Here is a 26,928-nt window from a genome sequence, read left to right on the forward strand (position 1 = left end):
TGGGATGCTGACTGCAGGAATGTCCACCAGAGCTGTTGCCAGATCATTTATAGTTAATTTCTCTACCATAAGCCGCCTCCAACGTTGTTTTAGAGAATTTGGCACTACATCCAACCGGCCTCACAACCATGCTGTCTGCACTCTAAATAGTTCAACACAATAAGAGTATTTGGGGTAAAATAATTATCTTGAGACAAGTGACTCCGAAAACTCCATTTATTATTTAAATGTATTCAACAATTCAAAAAGATAAAATTAGATAGACAAACATAGCATAGATTTCATTTACAAGCTGTTTGTTCTTATCATCGTCTCTACAGAGGCTCCCCTCCCTACGTAATGCAATCTCATTGTCTGCTGAGTAAAATATCTGTCATTGGCTGTAGCACAGATTAACAGAAAAACAACAATGTAGCAATGGCACAGCGCATGCTCTGATGCAAACACTCAAATACACCAACACACACATTCACGCACACACGCGCACACACACACACACACATGCACGCACACACACCCACACATACACATACACACAATGCTAAGAAGCCAAGTCACTCACTCACCCAATCAATTTAATTCTAAAGCAAGCTGTCAGCCCGCCATGTTGAGTAAATATTACCATAATGCTTGTATGTATCAGTGAATATGTAGCTAATGACATCCAGTGAAGCCTCAGACACTGAAACCGAAAATCTGCCTCGCCATAAAAACCTCCCACCCCCCCCCCCCCCCCCCCCCCCCACCCCCCCTCTCTCTCTCTATCCATCTCCCTCTCTCTCTCCATCTCTCTCTCTCCATCTCTCTCTCCCTCTCTTTCCATCTCTCTCTCCCTATCTTCATCTCTCTCTCCCTATATCCATCTCTCTCTCCCTCTCTCTATCTCCATCTCTCTCTCCCTCCATCTCTCTCCCTCCATCTCTCTCTCCCTCCATCTCTCTCCCCCCATCTCTCTCCCTCTCTCTCTCTCTCCTTGCTCTGCTTGATATGTTTTACTTCACCACAGCAGAGTGCTCGAGGACGAAGCTGAAGTAATGGACACTGTTTTTTATCAAATAGTTTACCTCAGAATCGGAATATGTGGCTTCATTGATGGTGGAGGATATCTACGTAACTAGAACATCTAATATACATTTGAGTCTATTTTCAACCCACTTTGGCCCTGTATAGACAAATAGGATAAGGGTATAGAGACGGGACAAGGGGCAAGGATAGAGACTCTAGATATGTTTGATGGGACAAGGGCAAATGTCATGTTGTATCTGTATAACATGCCTTGCATGAATAACATTCAGCCACAAACCAGGTCTGTGTTCCCACAGCTGACATCACCCATAAACAAACACCATGTGATAGCAGGCTGTCAAATCCAAGAAATCATGTATCGTTAGAAACCATAATGACACCTTTCATTTCCATTTCTCAGCTAAAGGCTTCTGAATCACAATCAACATCTCACAAAACCATTCTCTCAAAATCAAGTTTTTTTTATCTCACAAGGGACAAACATATTTTTAATATCCTCTTTTGTGTAAATATACAATGTAGTAGTATCTTTTACAAAAGTAAAATACCGACATTCTAAAGAAAAGCACACAACGACAAGATAGGACAATTTCAGTCAACAGCGTCCATATAGCCAACTGTTATGGAGAGAAGATGATGAGGCCGGATCCACTTGGCGTTAGTTGGTTTATTTTCCAGTTTGAGGAAGAGGAAAGCGAGGAGCAACTGACAGGTTAGAATTCTGATGAGGAGGGCACCTCTCTCTACCAAGCTTCACTCCTCACTACTCCCTCCCCTATCATCATGTTCTCCCTCCCTCCCTCACAGCACGGCAGACAGGCAGGCCGAGCTGAGCTGGAGAACCTTGATTTGGGGCTGATGTGTTTTATAAGCAGAGGTTGGTGTGACGATGGAGACAACCAGGAAACTAGAAAGCATTCTGGCTTTTAACCCCTTCCTTCCCTCATTTACAACTCTTTCTCTCAATCTCTTACTTTGTCTTTCTCTCTCTGGACGTGGCACCTGGGTGGGTTCAGTCGGCGTAGAGGATGAACCCAGAGAAGGTGCTGTATTTGTTGTTGTTGCCGCCGTGAGCCTTGCCCCCGTCCAGCTTGATATAGACCTCGTCGCCTGCGTCTAGGTGGAGGATGACGCTATTGGAGGCGTAGTCATAGTTCTGGTCAGCGTCCTGGGCGATGGCACTGGCTCGCACCTGGAACAGAGAGGAGAGGAAAGAGAGGATGTGTAGGTTAGAGAAACATTCTGCACTCATTTGATCTGAAATGGAAGTGATTTCTGTTGCCATGCTTTGATTTAGCCTTGTTCACAAAAACAACAAGTGACGGGTCAGGAGCCTTCTGGCGCATCACACACCACAACATGATTTTAATTAGGCTGTCATTGGTGCGTCATTGAACGTTCCACCGTGAATTGAAGGCGGTGGACTGGGGAGTCGGGTCAGATGGTTGTTGTCTCTGATCAAAGCGCTGCTCAGTGTTCTCCACCTGAGTAGACATTCTAAGAAAACCAACAACGGGGCTCACTCTCCTGGTGACCTGGTTCTATTATACACTTAGAAATAAAATAAAAAGTACCATCTAGAACCTTAAAAGCTTTTACTGCAGTGGGCGAAATCAGGGTCACACGGAGAGTTTTTTGGTAAACAAATCTACTCAAACAAAAGTATACACCTCACACACATGGTTATGGGCTTAGAAGAAGAACACACCTGTATCATGTCAGATATAGAGTTGAAATGTATTACATTTTTCAGTTTGTATCCCAATAATACACATTATATACATCACAGAAGACATTTTTTACATGGGAATAACGGATTTTCTGCAGTTTTTTTCTATATAATGTTTATTCATTATGAAAAATATTAATAACATTCCACCCATGAGGCCACTAGGTAATTCGACTGCAGGAAAGGGCTATAGGGTAATTTGACGCTCCACATAGGAGAACCCTTTGTTGGTTCCACCTCTGTGGAAAGGGTTCTACATGGAACCCAAAATGCTTCTATCTGGAACCAATATGTTTTTTTTTTTACCTCACTCCCTCTGAGTGTAGAGGGAACTACTGAGGAGTTACAGTGAAATGCATCAAGGACACCCACCCCACATCAACTTATAAGAAGTGAAAAATAAATCCCTATTCTTTAGTGAATGAGAAAATACTGTGAAAGTAAGATATGTTGTAAGTGTGATTGAATTAATAAATTACTGTAAATCTACCATAGCAATTGCATTTATGTTGGCCGTAGCCTATGTGGTGAGTATGGTATTGCCAGACTGCTTGGCAGTCTGAGTGTTTGGAGCTGGATCTCCCTGACCTCTGGTCCTGGCTAATTAAGCTCCATCTGAAACGTTCTCTTCTCTCCTAGGAGAACGGTGTGGGCTGTAGTGAGAAACGGGTGCCTTGACAGTAATAACTGTGTGTGGGTGTGTGTGTGTGTGTGTGTGTGTGTGTGTGTGTGTGTGTGTGTGTGTGTGTGTGTGTGTGTGTGCGCGCGCGCGCATGCGACAGAAATAAATACTTTTTAAAGCTAACCATTGACCATTCATGTAGAGTTTTACAAAAATAAATTGAAGTGCGGCAGATTGTACTGCACTGAGACATCACATTGGACATCACATTGGCCAGGTCGCAATTGTAGATGAGAACTTTTTCTCAACTTGCCTACCTGGTTAAATAAATCAAAACACCACCAGTACACAAGCACAGAAAGATAAGGGCCTAAATAAATAGCATCAGCACCATACAATTTGGAAGACCAAAGCATCTGAGATATACATTTAGTTGACATAAACCCTGATATTGTCTGTAGCTAAGAATCTTTTGTAATCTGTCCAATGTAAAACACAGCTGTCATAAACTCAATCAAACTACTCTTTTTCCCATGCATTTCTTCTCTAAAAAGCTTCTGGATCTGAATCTAAAGCATGGGCAGGGTCCCAGATATGGTGTGCCGCCCGGCAGCCTGGCTGAGCAGGTGGCAGGGATAAGATGGGACAATTAATTGGCCCGTTTAACCAGTGGCCACACACAATGGATTTATTGACACATCTGAGGGCCAGGGGGCTGGCACAGGCCTCCTGCAACAACGCACTGATGGGGTTTAACCCTCTAGACCTGTCAGTGATTGTCTGTGTGCCAGAGTTAGGGGAGAGCGGGAGAACAGAGGGATGGGTGGAAGAGTAGAGAGAGACAGGGAGGGAGACTTGCTGTCTAATTAATCTATGTATTTCACTTCCCTCCCTCTACTTCTGCTGTAATTATGAGGGTCCCGTGTAGCTCAGTTGGTAGAGTGTGGTGCTTGCAACGCCAGGGTTGTGGGTTTGATTCCCACAGGGGACCAGTGTGGGAAAAACTACTAACATGTAATTACTGAATGTTGTTCTGGATAAGAGTGTCAGTTAAAAACTTCTTAGGGCTGTAATCCCATTAACGGGATTGATATGACAACACCCAGTGAAAGTGCAGGACGCCACATTCAAATCAACAGAAATCTCATAATTAAAATTCCTCAAACATACATGTATCTTATACCGTTTTAAAGGTAATCTTGTTGTTAATCCCACCACAGTGTCCAATTTCAAATAGGCTTTACAGCGAAAGCACCACAAACGATTATGTTAGGTCACCACCAACTCACAGAAAACACAGCCATTTTTCCAGCCAAAGAGAGGAGTCACAAAAAGCACAAATAGAGATAAAATTAATCACTAACCTTTGATGATCTTCATCGGATGACATTCACAGGACTTCATGTTACACAATACATGTATGTTTTGTTTGATAAAGTTCATATTTAAAAAATCTCAGTATACATTGGCGCGTTACGTTCACTAGTTTACAAAAACATCCGGTGATATTGCAGAGAGCCATCATTTTACAGAAATACTCATTATAAATGTCAATGAAAATACAATTGTTAGACATGGAAATATAGATATACCTCTCCTTAATGCAACCGCTGTGTCAGATTTTTTTTTAAACTTTACGGAAAAAGCAAACCCTGCAATAATCTGAGATGGCGATCAGAAAAAGAAAACAAATTATCCACCATGTTGGAGTCAACAGAAATCAGAAATAACATTATAAATATTCCCTTACCTTTGATGATCTTCATCAGAATGCACTCCCAGGAATCCTAGTTCCACAATAAATGTTTGTTTTGTTCGATAATGTCCATTGTTTATGTCCAAGTAGCTACTTTTGTTAGGGCGTTTAGTACACAAATCCAAACACTCGTGCAGGTCCAGCCGAACGTCGGACGAAAACTTTAACATTTTATATTACAGAAACATTTCAAACTAAGTATAGAATCAATCTTTAGGATGTTTTTATCATAAATCTTCAAAAACGTTCCAACCGGAGAATTCCGTTGTCTGTAGAAAAGCCATGGAACGCAGGTGACCAGGACCTGGCTCTCTGCCAGACCACTAACTGAAATAACTCTCATCCAGCCCCACATCCCAGTAGAAGCTTCATTCAAGTTTCTAAATATGGTTGACATCTAGTGGAAGCCTTAGGAAGTGCAACATAACCAATATTCCACTGTGTATTCAATAGGGGCTGGGTTGAAAATCGACCAACCGCAGATGTCCCACTTCCTGTTTGGATTTCTTCTCAGGTTTTTGCCTGCCATATGAGTTCTGTTATACTCACAGACATCATTCAAACAGTTTTAGAAACTTCAGAGTGTTTTCTATCCAATACTAATAATAATATGCATATATTAGCAACTGGGACTGAGGAGCAGGCCGTTTACTCTGGGCACCTCTGGGCACCTTTCATCCAAGCTACTCAATACTGCCCCTGCAGCCATAAGAAGTTTTAAAATGTCTTTGTTTTTATCTTTTCCAAGTCGTGAGAGCAGATAGTTAACCATATGCATTATGTCATGTAATGTCAATCTTTAAATGTTTTACTAGAAGGCAGTCTATATAAAGATAAAGTCATCGAAACTTAAATTATCTGACAATTTGACTGACATTTTAATTGGAGAAACACAATATGCACATTGTGAAAATGCAGTGAAAGCTAATTCAATGAAAGCTAATTCAATGAAAGCTAATTCAATGAAAGCTAATTCAATGAAAGCTAATTCAATGAAAGCAAAGTGAACTAATGCCCAATAGCTATGATGGGTTGTGAGTCACTACAAGCAACAGGCAGGGACATTGAAGCTGTCTATTCGATTTAATCAAATAACAGCATTTCAGTCAGTCCCTAATCAGTGCTGAACAAAGTGTTTGAGAGATACATGTATTGATTTGACACATTGTGTTTAAAAACCAGTCTAAGCTAAGCTATGATGTGAGTGACAATGCATGATCAATAAATGACGAAATTGACTGAAAACGTCCCATCATCGCGAGCATAATGACAACTGTCAGAGGAAGGATATTTCGTCCTCTAAAGGCTTTAAGAAATCAACCAATATGAAAAAACATGGCCATATTTTTTCTCCTTTAAAGCTGGGAAAACTTTTGTCCAGTCTTCTAAAGGCGGTCTATGAAAGTCTTTAGAAACTATGAAAGACTAAAACTGAGTGAGAGAGAAACGGAAAGCCACTCAAAGGGCATGTGAAGAAGAGTTGAGAATACCTCAACTACCGCAATTACCTCAACTACCTCGTTCCACTGCCCATTGACTCGGTACTGGTACTCCGTGTATATAGCCTTGTTATTGCTATTTTATTGTGTTACTATTTCCGTTTTTATTTGGAAAATATTTGTCTTTTTAACTCTACATAACTTTGAATGGGCTTGTAAGTAAGCATTCCATGGTATAGTATACACCTGTTATATTTGGCGCACTGCAAGATCATATTCAACATTGATAGGGCACACATCCACTGCTAACACATCATGTGCCTGTCATCCCCTCTCTTTAGCGGGTCTTGTGACAGATGGAAAAGCTGAACGTTTTCACCATGGAGACAATACGATGGTACACTATTTCACGTGGAGCAGCATTTTATCTACTGACATCCGTGCCTCATCGCTTTCATCACATTCAGGCATCTTGGAAGCCTTGCCAGTCCTTTGGAATCGGCCTACTTCTTTGACAGCTGGGTATGAAGCACCCTGCTGACCATCAGACAGTCACGATAATGAGAATCTGTGAAATCTCAGTGATTTCATGAAGCCTTCTCCTTAGTTTATCTCCCTCTTGTCTGTTCCACTCTTCTCACAACAGAGGAAGGAAGTCATTGTGGCTGTTGAGACACAATCATGCCAGACACCTTAGATTATTCTCAACCAGAATAAGAGGAATGTTCAGTAACAGTTGTCTGTAGCTAAGACATTCCAGCTTGCATGGAGATCTTTGCCATGTCTTTTGCCACTTTCAAGGTGAAGTACTCTGAGTAATGCTATGAAGGTCTATGCCAAACAGTTATGCTGAAGCCAGCCTTAAAGGTGTAGGTTTATATATGGCACAATGTACTACAGGCATCTATGAGTCTTTTTTCATTGTTTACCTTCCTGATTAAATCTTAAGGCTCATATCGATGTGCAAACAAAGCTCTCTCTCCTGATCCGTAGCAGCAGTCGTCCACTGCATATTAATATGAGATGATTCGCCCTGAGCACACAAAGTCAACACGTTCTTATTAGAAGGTTGCTGCTTGGTGCCGGATGTGGGCGGCGGATAGGGACTTGGTTGGATCTGTCTATGGGGATTTTGATGAGACTTCTTCAAATATTTCTCTTATTGCATTCACATTGAACTCTGGGACCTCTGTTGTCAGAGGTGTGCGATATGACTCGCTTCAACTCCTTGTGTTAGAAAGTTAAGGAAGTCAACTTGCCGAGGACTATCCTTCAGCTAGTAGAAATCCAATGCATTTGTTCTCAGCAACTATTGATTGCAAAGAATCTGACCACCCTGTAGTCATATTACATCATTGAGATTGGAACGGTCATTCATGGCTCAATTCATTGTTCATTCTCTATGTCTTTCGCTTAGTCACTGTTGTACACAACGACAGAGAAGCCACATCATTTACCCTCACACTGTACGCGGAACAACTCACAAGCTGGAAGCGCAAGCCATAGGTTAGACTTTAGAAAGTGAGAGAGAAAGAGAGAGAAGTGGGGAGTGAGCAAAAGAAGCAGCGAGATGGAAAGAGAGAACAAAACGGCAACTGGCAGAGCATGGCCTCAAAATAGAACATCGACGTGGAACTCTTGACACAACAAACAAAGCGTGAGCGCCCAGGCCAGCCTAGCCTACTCCAGCAAATGCAAATGGCCCCAGAGTCGTCTGACGTTGTCTCGTCTCCCCCCAGCCGTGGCTGCTGAAGCATGTTAGCATCCGTCACATTGTCGCTGTGATGCCTCTGATTGAATAATGCTCTGCGTGGTACTGGAACACTAGAGAGAGATGGGAGCTGAGGGCTGAGGCTGGGCTGCTTCAGCTTAATAGATAATGCCCCCCACCCCAGACTCCACGGTGAATACCACTCCATTCGACTCCGCTCGCATTCTGAATGCATTTGAATATGAATGTGGAGTTTATCAATAATGCCAGCACTCGTACCTATAATAGGCCTCTGAGATGAAGGGACGACAGCTTTTTGCATATTCACTGTCCTCTGCTAAAGCTGATTAGTTCTACGGAGTTGGGAATCATGTTGAGTTGCGATGGCATTTTGCATTATCCTATAGCTAACAGCTGAAATGCCTGGTGTTGTGTTGTTGTATTGATTGCCAATACAAAAGATCCAAACAACCCATTGAAATATTGCACTGGAATAGGACCTCGTTGGCCGAGCTGTTTGCTGGTGTCAGTAACAGTCCCTCTTGGACACCGATATGTTCTCTCCAGTAGTAGTGACAAGGACATGTCTGGATGGAGGACAACTTCTGACATTTCTCTGGCAGGGACTTGTTGACTCACCATTAAGCTTCCATTCTTTAAACTTCGCTCGCCTCTTTCTAAATCCAAGTGTACCGCCACCTAATTGGGTTTGAACACCCAACCGTGAGCCGCATGCCTGATGGCAGCTTAGCCACCTTGTCACAACCCTGTCACATCTCCTAACCCACACCACCAATGCACACTCACACACGCAGAGGTACACATGCGCGCACACACACACACATTTGCGCATGCTCAAAGACACACACACACACACACACACACACACACACACATACACAAACCTAGTCAAAAGACCGTTGCCCCATAGATTTTTGGTGTCAGCTGTTGTTCTGAGCAAGGTTGTCATGGTGTCAAAAGAAACATGTTTAAATACATGATACGTTGTTGAGAGAAGGAGAGAAAGGCTTTGTGCATTAATCACTGCATCTGTACTGTTTGTACCTTCAGGGCTTTTTTTCCTGGTAACGTGAATGCCTTTCGTTGCATGAACCTCTCCACAGTTTACACAATTGTTTATGTAATGCCAAAGTGTCCCTCCCACTGGGTGTCAAGGAAAATCAAAGCCTGTCATCACGTAAATGCATTATGTTTTACAACAACCACTCGGGAGGATAATGACACGACAAAACACAGAGGCGATGGATGGGGCAACAGTGATAACAATGGGGCTGTAAAATCCTCTGGCTTGTTGTGATGCTGATGTATTGGCACAGACTTATCACTGGGAAAGGGGAGGAAGAGGAGAGGAGAAACAGAGAGAGGTAGAGGGGGAAGGGTCAACTCTGACCTGCGTGTGGCCCAGCCACTCTTGCCTGTTTGTGACTCACTCTTGTCAGTCAGATGCTGTGAGAAATGCTCAACTTTCAGCACTGCTCAGTCTCAATCCCCACTCACTCCCTGCACCTTGGTAACACAGTGTTTTTAGGGTAGAATCTGGTGACACGTTGAACCCTTGCACAACATAAGGCAAGTTATTTTAGTCGCTATGAATTTTAAGAAACCATTATTGTTTGAAATGCAACACAAAGTATTATGGGGTATTGAGAGGAGCATTTTGCAGTGTGAGAAACCTCCCTAACGAGGCACAGCTTAGGCAGAAAGTGCTAATAGTCTTGAAGGAGAGGCAGGTTCAGACGTTTTGCTGCCGCATGCATTTTTCATGAAGTGCCCTATTCATCATTTCTGGCTGGATGGATTGTTGATATCTCCCATATTCATGTTTAGAGGGGAGAGCCACCTTGTTAAGCACATACAGTAACTTAGTGTGAGTCACTTTGGAGCCATTGACATGAGGTTTCCCTGTACTGTGAGAGAGGGGGTTGGGGGTTATCAGAATGGTTTGAATTGGGTGATGGCGAGATGTCAGGGCTTCGAGAGAGAGAGAGAGATGTTTACATAAGAACAGGCCCATGGGCGCTTTCCCGTCCCCCGTATGTGCTCCCATTATAATGAAGGAGTCTTGTGAGTCAACACCAATGTCATGCAGGAGTCAGTCATCTCCAGACGGAAACCCAGAGGCTATTTTAGACCATACTCTCCTGTGTTTCAATGTATGGGGATGTTACAGCACTTATTCATAAACTATTCAATCGGAGATGACAGTGGAGATGAAGTCCTAGCGAGTTCTGGCCTCTGCTCTGCTATTTAAAGGGACAAGACCACAGACAGGCTGAAGAAGAGATGGCGTTGGAGAGAATTAGTAGTAGTATGGGGATTGTGTTTGCTTTCCTTTGGGAAACTTTTACGATAAATGATAGATTTTCCTCCGTTGGTTGGCGATGACAGCCGGGTGTCATCTTGACATTTCCAATGTGTGTGGTATTTCTTAACAACATGGGCAAATCTTCATTTAATAGTCCTACCGCACCTAATTAGGCTGCTTCTAATGTTCCACTCGGCAGAGTGTCAAATCCGATGTCCAATTACACTGCAAATCAAGGCCTCTGCTACCTCTCCAGCTGATTATAGAGTGAGGGTCATAGACTACATCCTGGGTCTGTCAGACTGGGTACGGGTGACACACATGCAGGAACATTCATGAATGCACGCACACAGACAGAGACACACGCACGCACATGGTGGGATCAATACCAAGGGCTGAGGGCAGCTCGCCTTTCCCTACCCCAGACACCTCCGTCTACACTAGACAAAGGCTCTCTGTTCCTGAAGACATACAGAAATGAACAGCGGCCCCTCAGTCTCAGTGCTATAAAACCTAAACCTAGCCCAAAGATATTCTCTGCCTTTATTTTAGCACCAGAATGTTAAGTAGACTGTTTAGCTGATGAGACAGATATACCGATGTGGTAACACTTTATTTTAAGGTACACATATTAACCAATCATTTGTAGTGTATAAGTGTGTATATAAGTAGCGTATAAGGCCTTAATCAGGTCTTATTAACCATATATTAGGCCTTAACTAAGTATTTTCTTATTCAAACATTATAAGTCATGTATTACTGGACAATCCTTAATAGCATGATTATTAGCAATAATAAAGGCATATTAACATTTAATAAAGAGCAAGTAACACAAGAAACAGACTCTCAATGTGGGACTGGTAAGGGGATTGTACCTCAGTATGTGTTCCCTATTTTAACTGTCTACAAATGACCTCATTGGACAGAAAGGGGCACAACTCCGTTCATATATGCCATACAGCCAACATTCTAGTCAAAATTATGTAAACAACTACATTTCTATAAAGTATATACAGTATATCCATATATATATATATATATATATATATATATATATATATATATATATATATATATATATATATATATATGTGTGAATTTCGGCTGGATAAGGATATATTATGAATTAAAAAGGGTCACATCTCCCCACACCCTTGAGCAAAAACATTTAATGTTTGCCTGAAACTGAGGATTTGTGTAGTTTGATGACATAATACATTGATTGATATATGTCCTATAACCAACATTCAAGTCTGATTTGAACAATTGATGTAAACAATTAGTTTCAGGCGAACATGATTATGGTTTTGCTCATGGGTGTGGGGAGGTGCGCCCACCTTTTGCGATTCACATTATATCATGCCATACAGTCAACATCCATATATGGAAGTATATATTGAAAATGAGTTGCTCATATATTTTTTTTATACATCAAATGACTTGAATGTTGGCTGTATGGCATAGATGAGGTGAGGTGTGCCCCTTTCTGTCCAATGAGGTCATTTATGGAGAAACAAATTCTGCAAGTAAAAATATGGTCACACTTATAATAGGGAACACATACTGAGGTACAATCCCCCTATCAGTCCCACATTGAGGCCGTTTATTAAGAATCTGTTTCTTGTGTAACTTGTTCTTTATTAAATATGAATATGCCTTTAGTATTGCTAATAATGATGTTATTAAGGATTGGCCAGTAATACATGACTTTGAATAATAACTCGTAAGATTAAGGTCCAACATATGGCTAATATGACATAATAAAGGCCTTATAAGATCATTATATATATACTTATAAACTACAAATAAGTGGCTGATATGTGTACCTTAAAATAAAGTACTGCAGATATATATTGATACAATGTCTAGACTATTCTGAAAAGTAGATGCTACCAAGTAAATGAATGCAATGCATATATGTGTATTTTAACACTTAACATCGCCTGAACTTTCTTCCAGTCGCCCAATTTTTATATGATAATTACGGGGAAAAGCACTTTTTTTTTTCTCCTCCAAATTTTTCAAACAGGTTTCATTAATCAAGACAGACACTAATATAACATGCCAGATTCGGATCCAGATGGTTCATGTTCGTTCAATTTGCTGTGTATAGATTGCCATGCTAAACACACTGCATGGGTCACACCTGGATACACAGCAATAGGCTAAACAGACTTGTGTTGATGTGCACCAGAGCTTAAGAAACCCCCAGAGACATGAAGAAGGAACCACTGAGATGCATGTTGATAGGTTGGGAAATGACACGCAGATAAAAGCATCATTCACTCGGTATTGTATCTTCAACAGCCCTCTAGGCGGAAATACAAAGACATTTTCTAAATGTTGCTTTGGATAATACTTTACACACATAATAGTGTTGGATCTGTGACATCCACTTGTACTGATTATATCTTCACTAATGCTGCAGAGCTTTGATGCAACGCTGTATCGGTTCCCATTGGCTGTAGTGACTATAACATTGTGGCAATAACAAGGAAAGCCAAAGTGCCTAAGGTTGGGCCTAAAGTAATTTATATATACAAACAACAACTTACAGACACACACAAACAACAACTACATCTCATCTGCCCAGACCCACGTGCTCACACCCCCTTTCCTAGTGCCTGAATTATTGTTTGCCTTAAATTGTACCAATTCGTTTTTTTTTAACTAGGCAAGTCAGTTAAGAACAAATTCCTATTTTCAATGACAGCCTAGGAACAGTGGGTCAACTGCCTTGTTCAGGGGCAGAACGACAGATTTTTAGCTTGTCAGCTCGGGGATTCAATCTTGCAACCTTTCAGTTACTAGTCCAATGCTCTAACCACTAGGCTACCTCTCACCCATTCTATTTCAATATTTCAATAATACATAATACAATGTTTCCATTATGTCAATTGACAGATTGATTTCCAGGTTTTTTGTATCTGTTTTTTCAAGATGCATGATGAGAAGAGAATCGTCCAGCCCATTGGGTATCTCAATACTATCTCCATCTTTTTATCTCGCCCATAACTTTTGGACTTTATAGCATTCCCAGAGAGCATGGATTATTGAGTCATTGTTAGTTTTACACTTAAGACATGACTCTGCCGGTGTGCTGTAAAAAAAAAAAAAAATGTATCTTCCATAATACATTCTATACATTTGTTTATACTGGATTAAACATACATCGTTAACTGGAATTTACTTAGTTCTGCTACAACATTCCCTCCATCTTGTGTCAACATCAGTTCTTTTTAAGGGTTGGTTCCAACTGTTTATATTTTCTTCTAAGAGATTGTCAGTTGGATATGCTCTCTGCAAGGTTTTGTATATCTTGCCTATCAAATGAACATCCTTTTCTGACTCAAATAAGCAATGTGGACTCGAGTCACATGACTTGGACTCGAGTCAGACTCGAGTCACAAATATGATGACTTGCAACTCGACTTTGACTTTAACACCAATGACTCCTGACTTAACTTGGACTTGAGCCTTTTGACTCAAACTGACTTGATACCCTCCCTGAGCCCAATATAAAAAATGATGCTATTAAAAAAAAAGAATCAACTCTTCATTACAGTTTGAATCGGACAACAGCCAATCAAATTGTGCCAGCTGGGAAAAATTTGTGCGTGGCAGTGCAGAGGATCGTCGGCAGGTGAATTCAGATGGAGCCCTTGGAAAGATGACACCCAAAATTATTATTTTTGGTAATAAAGACGATGCTGTATCAACAAAAAACGAATTGCAACTTGCAAAACATGCGGGAAGAAAATTACAGACGGAGGCGCAACAACTTCCAACTGTTTCGACATTTGAAGCTGCACAAAGAACGGTAAGTCGTGGCTAATATAGCCGACAGCTATATATTTTATTACTTTACTGGTGTATCATGTAGGCTAACGTAACATTAAATCAATGAGCCACCACACAGTCAGTCAGTGTGGGGGCGTGATCATTGCCCCCAAGATTGAGCTACAACTGGCTAGGCAGTTGGTAGCCTAAATCCCGCCTGATGTTACTGCTGTTCCTAAAACCATTGACATACGTTAGCCTACTGTAACCACACACAGAGAGGGTGGGTCTGTGAGTGTGTGTTAAGGTTGGGCGATTGTGTACAAGCCTACATTGCCCGATTGCGCCCCATAGCAATCCTTGATAGGTGTATGCCGCAAGAAAAAGCCCTGGGTATTGAGTTAATACAATACCCAATCTGGAAGGTTAAACCCCCCTCAGACTAAGATGTAAAACGTTCCTTTTTATTCTAAGTCTTTTTTTCCCCCCCATGTAAAATCTATAATGACTAAGTATACTTTTTAAAATAATTTCTTCAGTGGGGTAATTGGTATTACCGAAAATAAATACAAAAACTTTGGAATCCATGTCATTTATAAGAGATCATACAAAATGTTTTCTCAGGACTCCGTTGTTGAAGATGTGTAATGAGGAAATTATACCAGATGCAACACTGGAAGTATTTGTTAAAGTATTCATGCCAATTGCTGATAAGCATGTACCTGTTAAGAAATGAACTGTGATAACTGTTAGAGCCCTCTGGCTTAACGAGGAATTTAAAAAGTGTATGGTTCAAATCAATTATGCAAAAACGGTGGCAAACAAGTCAGGCTGCTCAGCTGATTGGTTGACATACTGTACATTGAGACATTTGGTGACTAAACTTAACAAAAAGAAGAAGAAATGATATTACCAAAACAAGATAAATGACATAAAACACAATGGAAAAAGACTCTGGAGTACCTTAAATGATACCATGGGCAAGAACTATTGTTGTCCATCAGTAACCACCAGATATAGACAACCTTGATGGGACACAATTTAGAATGGTAGCAGAATGTATTGACACCCCCATTTGCTTTATCTTGAACAAAAGCCTAAAGGACTGTGTCTCCACAGGCGTGGAACGAAGCTAAAGTAATTCCACTGCCTAAAAACAGTAAAGCACCCTTTGCTGGCTCTAACATACACCCAGTTTGCAGTTTGCTGCCTGTTCTTAGTAAACTGATGGGGAATATTGTGTTTGACCAAATGCAATGCAATTCAACTAGTACTGTACTGACTCAGATGACAGATGATTGGTTAAAATAAATGGATAATAAAATGATAGTTTGAGCTTTATTGTTAGATTTCAGTGCAGTCTTATGAAATTGATCATACATTGTTATTGAAGAAACTCACTTGCTATGGCTTTATATCACTTGCCATCACATGGTTGGAGAGTTTTTTAGCCAATTGAACCCAGAGAGTGTTCTTCAATGGAAGCTTCTCTAACATCAGATACAGTTGAAGTCGGAGGTTTACATACACCATAGTCAAATACATTTCAACTCAGTTTTTCAAAATTCCTGACATTTAGTCCCAGTAAAAATTCCCTGTCTTAGGTCAGTTAGGATCACCACTGTATAGTAAGAATGTGAAATGTCAGAATAATAATAGAGAGAATGATTTATTTCAGCCTTTTTGTCTTTCATCACATTCCCAGTGGGTCAGAAGTTTACATACACTCAATTAGTATTTGGTAGCATTGCCTTTAAATTGTTTAACTTGGGTCGAATGTTTCGGGTAGCCTTCCGAAAGCTTCACACAATAAGTTGGGTAAATTTTGTCCCATTCCTCCTGACAGCTGGTGTAACTGAGTCAGGTTTGTAGGCCTCCTTGCTCGCACACGCTTTTTCAGTTTTGCCCACAAATTTTCCATAGGATTGAGGTCAGGACTTTGTGATGGCCACTCCAATACCTTGACTTTGTTGTCCTTAAGCCATTTTGTCACAACTTTGGAAGTATGCTTGGGGTCATTGTCCATTTGGAAGACCCATTTGCAACCAAGCTTTAACCTCCTGACTGATGTCTTAAGATGCTGCTTCAATATACACATAATTTTCTGATACCATCTATTTTGTGAAGTACACCAGTCCCTACTGCAGCAAAGCACCCCCACAACATGATGCTGCCACCCCGTGCTTCACGGTTGGGATGGTGTTCTTCGGCTTGCAAGCCTCCCCCTTTTTCCTCCAAACATAACGATGGTCATTATGGCCAAACAGTTCTATTTTTGTTTCATCAGACCACAGGACATTTCTCCAAAAAGTATGATCTGTACTGTGCAGTTGCAAACCGTAGTCTGGCTTTTTCATGGCGGGTTTGGAGCAGTGGCTTCTTCCTTGCTGAGCGACTTTTCAGGTTATGTCGACATAGGACTCGTTTTACTGTGGATATAGATACTTTTGGACTTGTTTCCTCAAGCATCTTCACAGGGTCCTTTGCTGTTGTTCTGGGATTGATTTGCACTTTTCGCACCAAAGTACGTTCATCTCCAGGATGAACGTACATCTCCTTCCTGAGCGGTATGATGGCTGCGTGATCCCATGGTGTTTATACTTGCGTACTATTGTTTGTACAGATGAACGTGGTACCTTCAGGCGTTTGGAAATTGCTCCAAAAGGATGAACCAGACTTGTGGATGTCTCCAATTTTTTGGTCTGAGTTCTTTTGATTTTCACATGATGTCAAGTGAAGATGCAGTTAGTTTGAAGGTAGGCCTTGAAATACATCCACAGTTACACCTCCAATTGACTCAAATGATGTGAATTAGCCTATCAGACTCTTCTAAAGCCATGACATAATTTTCTGGAATTTTCCAAGCTGTTTAAAGGCACAGTCAACTTAGTGTATGTAAACTTCTGACCCACTGGAATTGTGATACAGTGAATTATAAGTGAAATAATCTGTCTGTAAACAATTGCTGGAAAAAATGACTTGTGTCATGCACAAAGTAGATGTCCTAACCGACTTGCCAAAACTATAGTTTGTTAACAAGAAATTTGTGGAGTGGTTGAAAAATTAGTTTTAATGACTCCAACCTAAGTGTATGTAAACTTCCGACTTCAACTGTATATACAGCGTGGTGTCCTTCAGGACAGTTGCCTTGGGCCATTACTTTTCTCAGTTTTTTCAAATGATATGCCACTGGTCTTACACAAAGCTAGAATGACTATGTCTGCCGATGTCACGTTCTGACCTCTATTTCCGTTGTTTTGTATTTATTTAGTATGGTCAGGGCGTGAGTTGGGTGGGCAGTCTATGTTTGTTTTTCTATGTTTTGGGGCATTTCTATGTTTTCGGCCTAGTATGGTTCTCAATCAGAGGCAGGTGTCATTGGTTGTCTCTGATTGAGAATCATACTTAGGTAGCCTGGGTTGCACTGTTTGTTTGTGGGTGATTGTCTATGTTAGTGGCTTGTGTCAGCACAGGTCTCATTTTGTAGCTTCACGGTCGAATTTGGTTTATTGTTTTTGTTACTCTTTTGTATAGTGTTCAGTCTTTCTTTATTAAAGATTTTACCATGGACACTTACCACGCCGCATATTGGTCCTCTGATCCTTCTCGCCTCTCCTCTTCAGACGAAGAGGAGGACGGCCGTGACAGCCGACCATTCCAAACTAAACATATTAGCACTCAAAGCCAGTGAGCTCACTGAAATAAATAAAGAGGATAAATAAGGAGTAACAATATCAGAATGGGTGATTAGTAACAAACTGGTCTTAAATACATCTAAAACTAAAAGTATTGTATTTGGTTCAAAACATTCTCTAAGACCTCAACTGGAGTTGTGTGACCATTGAGCAAGTTGAGGAAGCTATACTCCTAGATATAACATTAGATGGTCAATTGTCATGGTCAAGTCATATTGACAAGTTATTGTGAAGATTGGGAGGGGTATGTCTGTTATTAACAAAAATCAACTGTACTAGTTGTTCAGGCTCTGGTCTTGTCTTATCTTGATTACTGTCTGGTAATATGGTCAAATGCAGCAAAGAAAGACCTAGTAAAGCTGCAGCTGGCACAAAACAGAGCAGCGCGCCTTGCCATTAAAAGATAAGTTTCATTTTTTGCAACCAAATCAAACATTTTGATGTAAATGGCATGTTATAGATGGGTCCAGACACCTTTCGTGTGATTTCACATGTTTTTGAGAAACTTACCCCAAACACTAAATCACTTCCTCGTCCTTGTTGTGTAGTATGGGGGCACCGAAAATACATTCCAAAAACACCCAAATATGTCCTTTTACAAACGGCAACACTCCGTATAGTGATACAGGTTGTTAGATGTGGTACACATGAAATTGTGTCATTCCATACTTTATCTGTAACATTATACTAAAAAAAACATGTGAAATCAAAAAGAATCTGTTCCCCTCTATAACATGTCATTTTACATCAAAAAGAATCTGTTCCCCTCTATAACATGTCATTTTACATCAAAAATAATCTGTTCCCCTCTATAACATGTCATTTTACATCAAAAATAATCTGTTCCCCTCTATAACATGTCATTTTACATCAAAAAAGAATCTGTTCCCCTCTATAACATGTCATTTTACATCAAAAAGAATCTGTTCCCCTCTATAACATGTCATTTTACATCAAAAAAGAATATGTTCCCCTCTATAACATGTCATTTTACATCAAAAATAATCTGTTCCCCTCTATAACATGTCATTTTACATCAAAAATAATCTGTTCCCCTCTATAACATGTCATTTTACATAAAAAAAAAGAGATTTGGCTGTAAAAAAAATAAAACTTCTCCATTAACTACACATACAGAACTAACATCAACAACATGCATTCCAGTCTTTCCTGGTTGAGGGTTGACGAGAGATTCACTGCTTCTCTTCTAGTTTTTATGAGAAATATTATTGTGATGAAAATTCCTGATTGTCTGCATAATCAAATAACATTCAGCTCAGACACCCATATGTCGCCCACAAGACATAACACCAGGGGTCTCTTCACAGTCCCCAAGTCCAAAATGAATTCACGGCAAAGCCATATGATCACATGGAACTCCCTTCCATCTCCAATTACTAAAGCAAACAACAAAATTACCTTGAAAAAAAACTACATCTCATTGAATGGTGGGGACTGTTGTTTTTGTTGTTGTATTGTTTGTGTATCTTTGTGTTAAAAATGTGTGTGACTGTCCTATTCTATCAGTGTATCAGTGTTTTGTTATTTGTCATGTTCTGTGTTTTTTGTGGATCCCCCGGAAGAACAGCTGTTGTCTCTGCAAAATCTAATGGGGATCCAGATAAACAAGTAAATAAACCTAGTCTGTGAAGATGATCGCAGTACTTCACTTCACAGCACCGTGTGTCTACTTGGATACATCAATTCAAAAGAGCCAGTGACGGACTGTGCCAAGATTTCCCCTCATTTTTATACTACAGGCCAGAATCTTTCAAGTGTGTTTTTGCTTTCTAAGCAAAACAGTATTCCTGATGTTAACCTCCAAGAGCCAAACTGTATTTCTCCAATAATAATCAAGACACATATTGATATTAAATTGTCAATAAAGGGATGGGCATAGACGGTGTACTTCTGGAGGTCACCTTGGATGGCTCGAACAGAGCAGAGGATTTGTAGAGGGCAGTACACAGTGAGGGAGGGCAGGTGTGTGTTTTTGCATGTGAGCCCGTGTGGCGGGAAGCAGGGAGCAGTAATTGTTGGGGAAGAGCCATGTGCGCTGCTCGGAGGACGCTGGAGCTTATTAAAGAAGGAGACAGAGTGATTATTCACACAGGGCCCTCCTGAGAGAGTGACGCTCACGTCATTGCTTTTAATTAACTCCGAAACGGTTCTGCTGATTAATAACAATATTAAGGCGGGAACCGAGGAGGAGCACAAACACATCCTGGATCTGGTTCAAGGTTCTAACCTACGATTAAAGAGGCTCTTTGGCATGACTAAACTCTCTTTTCTCCGCCTCCTTATTTTTTTATTTCTCTCCATTTGTAGTAGCGTGGCAATGGATTTGTCTTTATTGTCATTGCCTCGTCTCCCAGGGTGTCTCAACTCAGGGAATCGAGACTCTGACACATCCGTCTGAGAAGATTGGGATTGGTTGGAGGTAGTTGTCAAGCGAGTAAAAGAATGCCAGGAAAAAGAAGCCAAGGAGAGAGGAGAGGAGTGGAGAGGGAACTTGGAGAGCAGATGAAGTGCACCAGGCTGAAAATAGAATCGTATTTGCCTGCTTACCAAGAGGAGCTAACTCTTTGGTGTAGCTTGAAATGTGTCAAGGTGCTGGGGACCATGTTGACACTCTCCTAATGCAACCCACAGAACCAAAAGAGGGAGAGGGAAGAAGGAGAGGGAGATAAAAACAGCATGGCTCTGGGGTGGAGATGATACAGGGTGCAGAACAACTGCTCGGGCCTGAGAACCTGCAGTTTCATGATGCACCAAGGCCAAAGGATGATAAAATACTGTCATTGTCTGCTATTCCCAGTCCTCCCCAGCCTCCTAGTCCCTACACAGCTTCTCTCGGCCTTAAATGAGCAAGTGACTGCTCCGGCCCAGACAGCCCTGCTCTAGGACCATCAGCCTTCCTATGGCCACTTCATCAATGACACAGCACGAGTTACCCCACATTTATAACCATTCACAGTAATCTACACAGACAGACACACTGGGGTCTCAACTCCACACCAGACCCACAGACTCACACAAACCTTTCTAGCAAGATGTTCTGGTTATAGTGAGTGTAAGCTACACCCCCCTAAGCTATGCTCAGAGAGAGAGAGAGAGAGAGAGAGGGAGAGAGGGTAGAGAAAGGGTAGAGAGAGGGTAGAGAGGAGAGAGAGGGGGAGAGGGAGAGAGAGGGAGAGAGGGGAGAGAGGGAGAGAGAGAGAGAGGGAGAGAGGGTAGAGAAAGGGGAGAGAGAGGGGAGAGAGGGGAGAGAGTGAGAGAGAGAGAGAGAAAGAGAGAGAGGAGAGAGAGAGAGAGAAAGAGAGGGGGGAGAGAGAGAGACAGAGAGAGAGAGAGAGAGAGAGAGGGGGGGAGAGGGAGAGAGGGAGAGAGAGAGAGAGGGGGAGAGAGAGAGAGAGAGAGAGAGAGAGGGGGGAGAGGGAGAGAGGGAGAGCGATAGAGAGAGAGAGAGAGAGAGAGAGAGAGAGAGAGGGGGGGGGGGGTAGAGAGAGGGTAGAGAAAGGGTAGAGAGAGGGTAGAGAGGGGAGAGAGGGAGAGAGAGAGAGAGAGAGGGAGAGAGAGGGTAGAGAGAGGGTAGAGAAAGGGTAGAGAGAGGGAGAGAGGGAGAGAGAGAGACATGTTTCATTAGCCAGGCAGTTACCACTTTATAAACATTGCCCCAGTCTCTGGAGATGTGCATTGCCTGCCTCTGGAGATGTGTCTAACTTAAGTGCCTCCCCTCGATACTCTTAGGAACACGATGAAGCGGGAACAGAAGGTGCATTATAGGAACATATGTTCGCCTTCGCCTATTATGTATCAACACTTTTACACCCCCCCCCCCGTAAACATTATGGTGGACTGAGACAGTATATATAGAGGAGAGGCCCTTCATGGAGACGCCACCTCGCCTCTCCTTGGGTTTGCTGGGTGAGAAGTTTGTCAGCTTGGATCGGTCAAAGGAGTTGAACTCAGGGAACCATAGTGAGACTTGCAAAATGACTGCAAAGAGCTGTGTCAGTAGCAAGCAGACTGATACTTTTTCTGGTCTATTTGATTTCTTGCCCTCCATGCTTATCATGTCGACACTCTCTAACATGGCAGAAATGGATTTCACTTAATTCATCACTTTTTAGTCCAGTCCAGTGATCTTATCACATTCTCATTCAAATGGATATATCACCAGCACACCAAAACACAATTTTGAGTGAAAATAGAAAGTAGCCTAGTCTATAAATGCTATTACACAAAATGTACAGTACATCAGATAGATTGTTACTGACATTTTACCCCGACCTTTATGTTGAACCCCTCACATGCATTATCTTCCTACAATGTTACATTAGTATTCCATGGCATGGCTGAAGCCTCCAGGTGCCTCGGGGGTGACATGTCAAAAGCTGCCGTGGACAATAGGCCTTCCCCACGAGGACACACTCTCAGTATCTGTCCAACAGACACAAGATCAAAAACATCAAACTGAACCGCCAACAGATATGTCTCGGAAATGGTATTTATCTTTCTGAAAAATTGCCCATCTCCAGAAGGGCCTGTTGCTCTGGTAACAGTGCCTTCATGTCACAATTTTAGTGGATGATGGAGAGCTCTGACCTCACTGGTCACAGAGACCAGAACCAGCACTCTTTACAATTACATACTCAGTGTACAAAACATAATGGACACCTTGCTAATATAGAATAATTTGCCCTCAGAACAGTCTTAACTTGTCGGGTCATGGACTCTACAAGGTGTCGATAGCGTTCCACAGGGATGCTGGCCCATGTTGACTCCAAGGCTTCCCACAGTTGTGTCAAGTTGGCTGGATGTCCTTTGGGTGGAAGACAATTCCTGATACACAAAGGAAACTGTTGAGCGTAAAAACCTAGCAGTGTTGCAGTTCTTGACACAAACCAGTGTGACTGGCACCTACTACCGTACCCTGTTCAAAGGCACTTCAATAACGTCACTCTAATCATGTTTACATATCTTGCATTACTCATCTCATGTGTATTTGTGTGCATTAGGTAGTTGTTGTGGAATTGTTAGATTACATTTTAGATATTGCTGCGCTGTCGGAACTAGAAGCACAAGCATTTCGCTGCGCTGGCAATAACATCTGCTAACCATGTGTATGTGACCAATAAAATTTGATTGATTTAATACTTTACCATGCCAATTCACCTTCTGAACGGCACACACACACAAGCCATGTCTCAATTATCTCAAAGCTTTAAAATCCTTCTTTAACCCGTCTCCTCCACTTCATCTACACTGGTTGAAGTGGATTTAACAAGTGACATCAATAAGGGACCATATCTTTCATCTGGATTCACCTGGTCAGTCTTTGTTGTGGAAAGAGCAGATATCCTTAATGATTTGTACACTCAGTGTACCTGTATCCTTCCATTTCAGTCATATTTTCTCTGTAATTGTAAAAGTAAGCAATGGCCAATTCAAGTGGTTGGACAATAGAATTAACCAATTAAAACAACCCTCTGTGACCATGGGATGGATATTTCTCTATGGCAACATATGAAGAACAGTGCACAAAAAAAATTAAGACTTTATTAAAATATCTGTTTCCTATCCTATATTTGACAACAACAGGTTTTACATTAGATGAATAACCTGGAGGCTGTAAGATATGCTGCCAGACATACCGATAGGCCTACATAGATTTCAATTGTGTTTTATAGTTGCTAGAAATCTATATGCCTTTATGAAAGAAAGTGTTCCTCGCTCTTTTTTTAAAAAGAATGAGGGCGTTCTCTCTCTGACCTATTCTGACAACAGATGACTCTTTGGAGATCCCCATCTAAATGTAAAATATAGCTGCAATCAAGTCCACATTAGTCTTGAGTCGGAGGCGGGAGTTGCCTGTTCATGAATCAGATTGCAACCGACTGTAAATTATGAAATAATCGATTATATTATGTGTACAAGTGTTAGGCAAAACACCCGTTAAAGCATAAAATATAGCAGGGAAGCATGTGCTCAACAGAAATGGCATGATGTTGTGTGGCTCTCAACCCCCAAAAACCCTAACCTCTGCGTTAGCAGTAGGCCTATAAGGTAACCTTACAGATGAAGTCCACCTTAAACATTTTGACACTGGCCGACTAGGACAAGTTGTATACAGTCATTAAGACAAATACATTTACAGTGCCCTGTGTGAACTACATATTAAGGTTTTATTCCGTTATAAAATATAATGTAAACCACTTAAGTGCTGTAATATCAGGGTAATAAGTAAAATAGATATACTTTACGTTTATAATAAAATGTTCTGCAGAAACACTGGGAGAAAAAGTTTAGACCCACAAAAAATAAATAAACGTAGCCTAATTAGCATTAAACAAAGTAAGTCTAGTAAACAACAACAAAGTAACTAACAAAGTAAGTCTAATTGACAAAGCAATATGTTGGAGACCATGATGTTTGGGTATTGAAAAACATTGCATGGGGCTTAATGAAAGATAATTGTGAGGATTTTAATTATACACTATAGGCTAATGGAGCTGTAATATTTCATGTAAAAGGGTGATGGGACCTTTACCCTATACGCAAGTGGTCATTAACAGATAATAAGAGGATGTTCAATCACAAAATATTTGATGCGCGCTAAAGCTGTTGTATAATTTATGATTGCCTCGATGCATATTGCAAATGACTTGATGGTAAAAATATATATATATCTATTTATCTTATACTCTCCTGCGCTTTAGAAAGTTTCTCGAGTCTCACACACTCGAGTACCTGAGAGCACCCCCAGGGCGCAATAAATCCATTTCCAGACCCGTCAAGTGATGCGTAAAAAAATAAAAACTGAGAATACATCATGCAAATTATATTTATTTCAAGCGAATGTCACGCAAATATTTCCTTGTTTTATCAACCATATACACCCGACATAATAAGCAACACTTACATTTTCCAGTCTGTTCACACTGTTACGGATAAGTAGGCTTGCTGTCATCCTCTTGTTTTACGCACGAGACGTTTGGATAATTGCGGTCTTGTTGAGTCTCTCCAGGAGTACAACGTTAGATTACATGTAATTAAATAAGTGAACTCGACAGTTAAATGTAGCACAATGTAATGTGTGTCTGAACGCATCACTTGCTGACTTGCTGCAGTTCACAGATGTATCGAGCACAGAGAAGCAGACCGTTCTTGGTTCACAATTAAACTTTTCGCAATAATAATAATGATAGGAACTGTCTGGGAATTTTTTTAATTCTTAAAATATCTCTCGGCTGACTAAAAGCTGCATCTGCTATAGTGGGCACTCCTGTGACTCCACTTATTTCATGCATTTCCCTGTCTAATCAATTTAGTCTTCACAAGCAGAAATGCGAAAGTAAGACGATCCGAAATTACAGGTAATATAATATAATATATTATTTCTGAAAAGATAAATGGTTTGTTACAACTGCGTAAAAATCTGAGTCTATAGCGCTAGTCCGAACTGACAAATAGATGCTTCCATAAATCAGGCACCTACAACTTTCTCACCGCCTTTTACATTCCAAGTTAAATAAACAATTACACCAGTATTATATGGCAAACTTCTCAAATTTGAAACAAGTAGGAAAGTGACATGGACTTCGGGGGAAAGTGTCTGTCCTTTGATTTGAGGGATGCGGGCAATGTCAGTGTGTATTTGTGCAATGAGGGGACACGCGCCAGATTACACATTCTCTCTGGGCGCATTTGGTGCCACAGCTGTGTGACCGTCATCTGCTCGCTCAGGGGTTTTTTGGGAGCGCACGACAGATGCTTTCGCTACCCACCAGCCTTCCGTTTCCTCGGAAATAGAGTATTATAACGCGGTTTCAGGGCAATTTGAGTGTGAAGCGCCGATTAAATCTCCACCAACAAAGTTACCACAGTGACACCCAGGTGACACCCAGGTGACGCAGGTGACACCCAGCGATAGAAAGAGAGAGGGGGAGGGAGAAATATCTGTAATTTAGAAGGGACCTGAGTCTGTAGCAGAGAAACCATTGGAGTGCTATTTAAAAAGAGCAGTAAGCAATGAGTGGTAGAACGTATAAGATCCCTCTATGCTGAGTGGCTGAGCAGTATAAAACAGACAGAAACTTGGAGAAGCGAATTGACTCACCTGTTCGTTTTTGCAGAGGTCTGCCCACATACTGGTCCCATCCCCTCCTCTCATCAGCACATGGTAGATGAAGAAGTAGGTGCCAGGAATGCTGCAGATGAACTTGCCCGAGATGCCGTCGTAGTTGTTTCCCAAGTTGGTGACCACGTCGTCAAACTTAAGGATCTCATAGCCTTCATGGGGGTTCTTAAGCCCTGCGTAAAAGGCCACCCGGGGCACTGTGCTGTAGGTGGCCGTGCTGATAGCTCCATTCCCCCCCAACCCCAAAATCCCAGTCCTCCCTCCAGACCCTCGGTCTCCAGGGGGTCCCACTGGCCCCGGTGGCCCTGGCTCTCCAGGCGGTCCAGGGAGTCCAGGTTTACCTGGCCTGCCTTGCTTGCCCTGGGGGCCCTGCACCAGCGTGGAGGGCATGTTGCTGTTGTCGCTGAGGGCCTCGGCTTCTGCCTGGATGCCACTGGAGCTGGTGCTGCTGGCCGTGGTGCCCTTGTTCAGGTAGGGGTCACACACCATGCGGCAGGTACCCAGCATTTCAAAGTGGCTGGTGTCGGTGCCCACGGAGCTGACCAGGACGGGGATGAGGACTACCAGCACCAGGACCAGCATGACCCCGACGGCAGCCGCCACCAGGGTCTTCCTCCCGATGCTGAGTCGGGGAAGGGGCTGTGCTGCCAGCGTGGCTCTCCCTGGGGCGGAAATGGTGACTGCTGGGTGTGGGGAGCCTG

The 26,928-nt window shown here is 41.8% G+C and overlaps 1 protein-coding gene and 1 non-coding gene across 2 annotated transcripts; one reads left to right on the forward strand and one right to left on the reverse strand.

Annotated features, from left to right (window-relative positions):
• Positions 1-832: 832 nt before the first annotated feature.
• LOC139422207 (C1q-related factor-like) lies at positions 833-26,928 on the reverse strand. The gene is made up of 2 exons (XM_071173375.1): positions 26,207-26,928; positions 833-2,218 (listed from the first exon to the last, which is right to left on the reverse strand). Exons 1-2 carry the CDS (start codon positions 26,807-26,809, stop codon positions 2,039-2,041), a joined length of 783 nt encoding a protein of 260 aa, XP_071029476.1. The 5' UTR covers positions 26,810-26,928; the 3' UTR covers positions 833-2,038.
• trnaa-ugc (transfer RNA alanine (anticodon UGC)) lies at positions 4,294-4,369 on the forward strand. Its single transcript has one exon. It is a non-coding gene; the product is annotated as a tRNA-Ala (tRNA).

Source organism: Oncorhynchus clarkii, chromosome 12 (genome assembly GCF_045791955.1).
Source record: "Oncorhynchus clarkii lewisi isolate Uvic-CL-2024 chromosome 12, UVic_Ocla_1.0, whole genome shotgun sequence".
NCBI lineage: Eukaryota > Metazoa > Chordata > Actinopteri > Salmoniformes > Salmonidae > Oncorhynchus > Oncorhynchus clarkii.

Coding starts and splice junctions, on each gene's coding strand:
- LOC139422207 (XM_071173375.1), bottom strand. CDS start 26,809: ATGCTGGTCCTGGTGCTGGTAGTCCTCATCCCCGTCCTGGTCAGCTCC. Junction 2,219..26,206: donor ACCTCTGCAAAAACGAACAG/GTGAGTCAATTC, acceptor TCTCTGTTCCAG/GTGCGAGCCAGTGCCATCGC.